This window comes from Maniola jurtina, chromosome 22, assembly GCF_905333055.1.
Source record: "Maniola jurtina chromosome 22, ilManJurt1.1, whole genome shotgun sequence".
NCBI classification, from domain to species: Eukaryota; Metazoa; Arthropoda; class Insecta; order Lepidoptera; family Nymphalidae; genus Maniola; species Maniola jurtina.
In genome coordinates this window covers 5,881,982-5,888,069 of record NC_060050.1, presented here as the reverse complement: position 1 = coordinate 5,888,069, position 6,088 = coordinate 5,881,982, and the positions used below count along the sequence as shown (strand labels likewise).

Genomic DNA, 6,088 nt, shown 5'->3' with positions numbered 1-6,088 from the left:
ACCATCAATTTTCCCAAAAGTATGCCTTGCTTACGAACTTCCTAAAACTGTTTAGGACCTAAACACATGCACCAGATTATACAAAATAATTTTACTTACCTATATTATAGGTACCCATACTTAACATGACTGGTACTTTTTCGCAGAACAAAAAAAAATTGAATTTCTCTACTTTTATAACTACAGCGCGGCAGACTATGGCCTAAACCTTTATCATTCTGAGAAGAGACCCGTGCTCAGTAGTGAGCGGCGATGGGTTATCATGATGATTCATCCTCTCCTATTCTCATATAATCCGTCAAATGTCTTACATTATCAAATCGTGTTGTCACCCTAATAGAAAGGGACACAATCCAATTTAGCGCTATCTCAATAGGCTCGTTTTTGGTGTCTCAGTGCACAATCTTGTTTAGGTAGCATGTCTCTGGTCGTAACTAATACCTAATCTGTGGTCACAGAGTACTTTTTACAAAACTCAAAACACCACAGATTTTTTTAATGTACATTGTACAACAGAAACAGGTAACATTAGTATACTTTTTGCATTTCACGCGTGCGAAAAAAATTATAAAACAATAGTTAACTATGTACTTAAAATTAATTTATTATAATTCATAAAAGTTGTAACAAACCACGAGGTTAAGTAAAAAATAATAATTGTAAAGTGTGATTCGGACTAGCACACAAAGTGTTCCGTATGATACAAGAAATAAAACTTTTTCTTTGTGATGTTACCACGAATTCACGATTTTGGAATTTTTGCCTTTACTTGTGTAATAAGCATACAAATACGTCGTACTAGAACCTAGAAGGAGAATTATAATATTATGTAGACACCCATGGCTAAAAGACATTGCTACCCATTACTACCTGCCAGGTCAAGAAGTACTTAGGTTTTGATTTACTTGATGGGTCTTGAGTCTTGACTCTTGACGGACAGAGAGACAACAGAGATCCTAAATAAGCCTTTTTCTCTAGAGCTACAGAACCGTAAGAATGAAACATTTCATAATAATTTAATAATATGTACCTAAATAATATTTATTTACATAAAAATATTTATCTATGTACAAACTCAAACGCATGCGAGAAATCTTTTGCTTGTGTTGTAGCCGCACTGACATTGAAGTTTAAACTTGCTACCCCGCGATCGGCTGCAGCTATTAGTTTGGTTGAATCAAAGTCCAGGCTGTATATTGGAGAAGATTTTTTCTGGGTGAAATACATCTGAAACAATCAAATTATTTCTTAAAGCGCTAACATATTACTTGTTAAGAAACAATTGGTGCGAATGGGGATCCACTATTGAAACCAAAAAACACTACCAATCTGCACTTTAAAAAAAAAAAAAAGAATATTAGTTATTTTAATCATGACTAACATTCCCCTTTCCCCTCCAACTAAGCGTCAAGCTTATGCTAGGAGTGGGTACGACAATAGTGCAATGGGTTTGAACACTACTAACAACACTGTTATTTCATAGTTTCAATTCAGTCGGCAGTAACCACTGACTGTTATTTTTTTAAAGCCCTACATCTGCATACTTTTAACAAAGTCGGTTCAACTAGTTATAAATAAAAAGGAATACCTGAACATGATGAGTGGAGCGCAAGTCGAAGAGAACACATCGCGAGTACTCCGATGAGCCGACCACCACGGCGCGGTCCGAGTCAGTCTTGAGACAGTACAGGGAGGATTGAAAAGGGTCCTGCGTTTCATACACCTGGAATAAGCCTTATTTTCAAACATGGGCTAGCACGGAAATTGTGATTATTTCACTACTATACCTATTTACGGAAACAACAAGAACTAAGAAGCAATACATACCACTGCAGAACTCCTAACGTCAACTAAGTTTAATTTTCCTGAGTGGGTGACATACGCCACACAGTTCCCATCGTGCCACTGGATATCTCGGACCACCTGTTTGGCGTTCCTAGTAGCATCCGATGACATTAAAAAGCTCCCACTGCAAATAAACATTTAGGTACAGTTGGCTTCAGGAAAAATCCATGGAAACACTTGTATTTTCCGAAATAAAAAGTAGCCTATGTGCATCTCTGGCATACAATATAATATATTGCATGCCAGAGAATTATGTCTGTACAAAATTTCATATGCGGATGGACTGTGAACAGGTAACGGGCAGACAAACACACTTTCGCATTAAGAGCGACCCTCTGGCGCAGTGGTAAGTGCTGTGGTCTTATTAGTGGGAGGTCCCGGGTTCGATTCCCGGCAGGATTTAGAATTTTATAATTTCTAAATCATTGGTCTGGTGGGAGGCTTCGGCAGTGGCTAGTTGCCACCCTACTGGCAAAGCCGTGCTGCCAAGCGATTTAGCGTTCCGATATGATGTCGTATAGAAACCAAAGGGGTATGGGTTTAATAAAAACTGCCATACCCCTTCCAGATTAGCCCGCTTCCATCTGACTGCACCATCACTTACCACCAGGTGAGATTGCAATCAAGGGCTAACTTGTGTTTGAATAAAAAAAGGACCCACCCTGGCTTCCCCCAGTAGCACTTACGCAATCTCAGATTTATTAGTTTGCACAATAATTAAGGGTAGTTTTAAAGCAAAAGCCTAGTAGTAAAATTAAGAAGTCAACATACGTATCGACGTCAAGTAAAAGAGGCTTACTATTTCCATTAGGACCAAGCGCCAGTCTGTCTTGCGCATCATTAGCTGCAATGCATCTACAGCCAATTTCATTTACCAACTTATATTCGGTTTTACCTGTAATAATAAGAAATGATATATAATAGTACCAGTTTACACAAGTTTAAGAAATCTACTAAAAAATTTCCTTTGACAAAAGCATACTACAAAAGCAAAGATTATGTAAAATGACAAAAGAGCGTGGATTTGACTCGCAACTAGCTCCAGTAATGCGTTTCAACAATTACTTTTATACCTAGCATATCATAGATTGAATCTTTAAAAAAAGCAGCCACCGAGTTTCTTGCTGAAATCCTGAGGGAACTTTGATTTTCCGTGATTAAAGCAGCCTCTTCAAAATCGGTTAAATGGATTGGTCTTGAAATGATTGCAGACAGACAGACTGCCACATTTTCACATTTATAGTATTAGTAGGTGTGGATGATAAGTACTACAATAACTTACAATTCACATTATTGTAATAAGAATTATTTTCATCCTTTCTGCATTCCCAAAAACATATGTATGAACAATCACTAGATGCAGTGATTATGGTGTCTCGTATTTTTTCCACTGCAGACACTTCTACAAGACCATCCTCATGGCCATCTTCAATGTGTATCAATAAATTAGGTTTTCTTCTCGAATTATCAAATGTGTACACTGCAGCACATCCATCTCTGTAAAGATTGAAATATTAAGTAATTATTACGGTTCAAAAGGACAAGCTGACACTCTCAGCTTTCACTAGATAGAATCTATGGAGAAAATAACACTAATATTATAAAGGTCAAAGTTTGTGTGTATGTAATATGTATGTGTGTATGTGCATGTGTATGTTTGTTACTCCATCACGCACATAGGCTACTTTTTATCCCGGAAAATCAAAGAGTTCCCATGGGATTTCAAAAACCTAAATCCACGCAGACGAAGTCGCGGGCATCAGCTAGTTTAAGAATATAAAGAGATATTTTTCTTACCTGTTCCCACAAATAATTATATTATCCTTCACAATGAACCTTGAGATATCATTTGTACGTACATCATCTCTTTTTACAGTTGGCACATGTATTGTCCATAGAAGACTAGAAATTGGTAAACCTCTATTATCAACTGAATAGCATCGCAGATCTGAGCCCACTGACAGGTACCATACGTCAGAGCTACAAAACTGTAGCCAAGGCATGTAGTTGGTTGTGTGTTGGATAATAACCTACAAAATATGATATTTTGTTTAAAAAAACATCCTATTATACAGGGTGATTATTCATAGTTTGCATATATGAAATAGGATGAAGCTAGACCCAAGTTTTAACACTTTGAACTTTGATGAATAATCACAAGATGATGGACGAAGTTTTGTCCTGTTCATTTGCTTTTAAAGAAGAGTAAGTATACGATTTAAGGTTGTTTCAAGGAAGAAAGTTGCTGGTTTTGTTTTGTTATGTAAACACGTAGGTAAGTTATAAAAATAATTTTCTGAAATCAAGTTAAAATCATAATAAATAATAAGTACCTTATTCCTATAAATTCCCTTGCACCAGTTATATGATATTCTGCATTTATTATACCAGGAAAATGGATTCAATTCACTGCAATAAAAAAATATAAATAAGTACTTCTTCCAAGTTTGACAACTGATTCATGTGACTATGTGGCTTAGATTTTTTTAAAGATCCTGTTGAGATATCTTTTTCCTCCTATCTTGGTTGAAACTTGAAACTAAAATTTTTAAATTAAGAAAGGAATTTCTATTTTCTAGACCCATTTAGGCTGTGGATTGTCTGTCAGACACGGTACTGTTTTTTGATATGTATAAGGTTTTGTTTTTAGTAAAACTCAATTCTTAATAGGTAAAACTGAGGGGCACTTATTTAGTAATCATAACATGAATAGTGCATACAATGATACCAAAATAAGTAGTCTAAACTGAAGTTGCAACATGGCAGTCTGCACAGGAGAATTAAAACCACAAGCCCATGTGTTCAATATACAGTCATAGGCCTTTAGTGATAAAAATGTTTACATGTTTTATATTCAGATGAAATAGGTATTTGATTTAATCTATAGTACTATACCTACCTCCCCTTATTTTTCAAAATTAGTCTTCTTGAGCATTTCATCCGCCACAGAGTGTTATCATTCAATATTAAATTTTTAAAAGATTTACACGTTAGCATTAAATTACGAAGATCATAAAGTTCTAAACGGGCTAATATATTTATTAGAATGTCTAAAGGCATCTGAATTATTAAATTTGAGCACATTGTTTTTTTATGTCTGTTGAATGTATTAGTAGATTAATAACTATAAAAATTATTTATTAGTTAAGTTAATTTTAAGAATTCTCCAAGTCAGTAAGTCAAATTGATTATAACTCCACATTTTGTCACTAAATAAATAGAACAACTACGAGAATTAATTTATCACTGGAAAGTTAATCTAATAATGCTGCAACCTTTAAATTTTTTAATTAGTTATTAATTAAATTTCTGTTATTTTGTTCAATATTGTTGGTATGTTAAATAAAAAGACTTTTAGGTTAGGTGTTCAAAATTCTGACCATCTGACAAGTGACAACTGACATAATTAAAATGTTTGACATGTGTCTTGTAGGGTGACCACTTATCCGGAACCTGCGATTTTAGCAGGATACTGGCTGTAAAATCGCAGCTATGAAGTTAATTTAGCGCTTAGCAAACTTTGTCGCAGTTTATAAAAAAAAAGGCAGTTTGTATCAGTATCTATTACACATAGCAGTTCAGCATGATTTCGTATTTACTGAGTTTCATTTGGTTAATTACAAAAGACAGATTTTTAATATAGTTACTGCCAATTGTTTATATTTTAGGAGAATTTCTTTTTTTATTGAAAAAAAAAAATATTGTGTATTCTCTCTCACTTTCGTTGATGTACATTCTAAAACAGATTTTTATATATTTTTATGTATAATAGTTTTTGATTTATCGTGCAAAATTTTGGAAAAAGCATTACTCTGGCAACTTTGAATACCTATTTTTGGAAATTTCCTTTGACCATAAAAAACTTCTCCTCGGGGTAGTCTACAGTCCTTCTTGTAACGTAAACTATTTCAATGATGTTGACACCCTCCTCAATAACTTATCGCCATCCTATGAACACGTCATCATCATGGGTGACCTAAATACTTGCTTAATAAAAAACGACCATCGATCCAAACAATTAAATTCCCTAGTTTCATCAGTCAACCTAAAAATCCTTCCTCTTAACGCGACTCACTTTTCTCCTAATTCTATCCCTTCTCTCTTGGACCTCATAATTGTTTCTAATCCCGATAAAGTACTCGTTCACGGTCAACTAACGGCCCCCTTCTCTTACCACGACCTTATTTTTCTTAGTTATAACCTATCTGTCCCTAGACGTAAGAGCAAGGTTATCCTGCGACGT

At 34.8% G+C, this 6,088-nt stretch overlaps 1 protein-coding gene across 1 annotated transcript; it reads right to left on the bottom strand.

Annotated features, from left to right (window-relative positions):
- Window positions 1-975: 975 nt before the first annotated feature.
- On the bottom strand, window positions 976-5,209 carry LOC123876623. The gene is made up of 8 exons (XM_045922914.1): window positions 4,745-5,209; window positions 4,179-4,254; window positions 3,643-3,875; window positions 3,128-3,342; window positions 2,617-2,740; window positions 1,828-1,969; window positions 1,589-1,723; window positions 976-1,227 (listed from the first exon to the last, which is right to left on the bottom strand). Exons 1-8 carry the CDS (start codon window positions 4,927-4,929, stop codon window positions 1,060-1,062), a joined length of 1,278 nt encoding a protein of 425 aa, XP_045778870.1. The 5' UTR covers window positions 4,930-5,209; the 3' UTR covers window positions 976-1,059.
- Window positions 5,210-6,088: the final 879 nt, after the last annotated feature.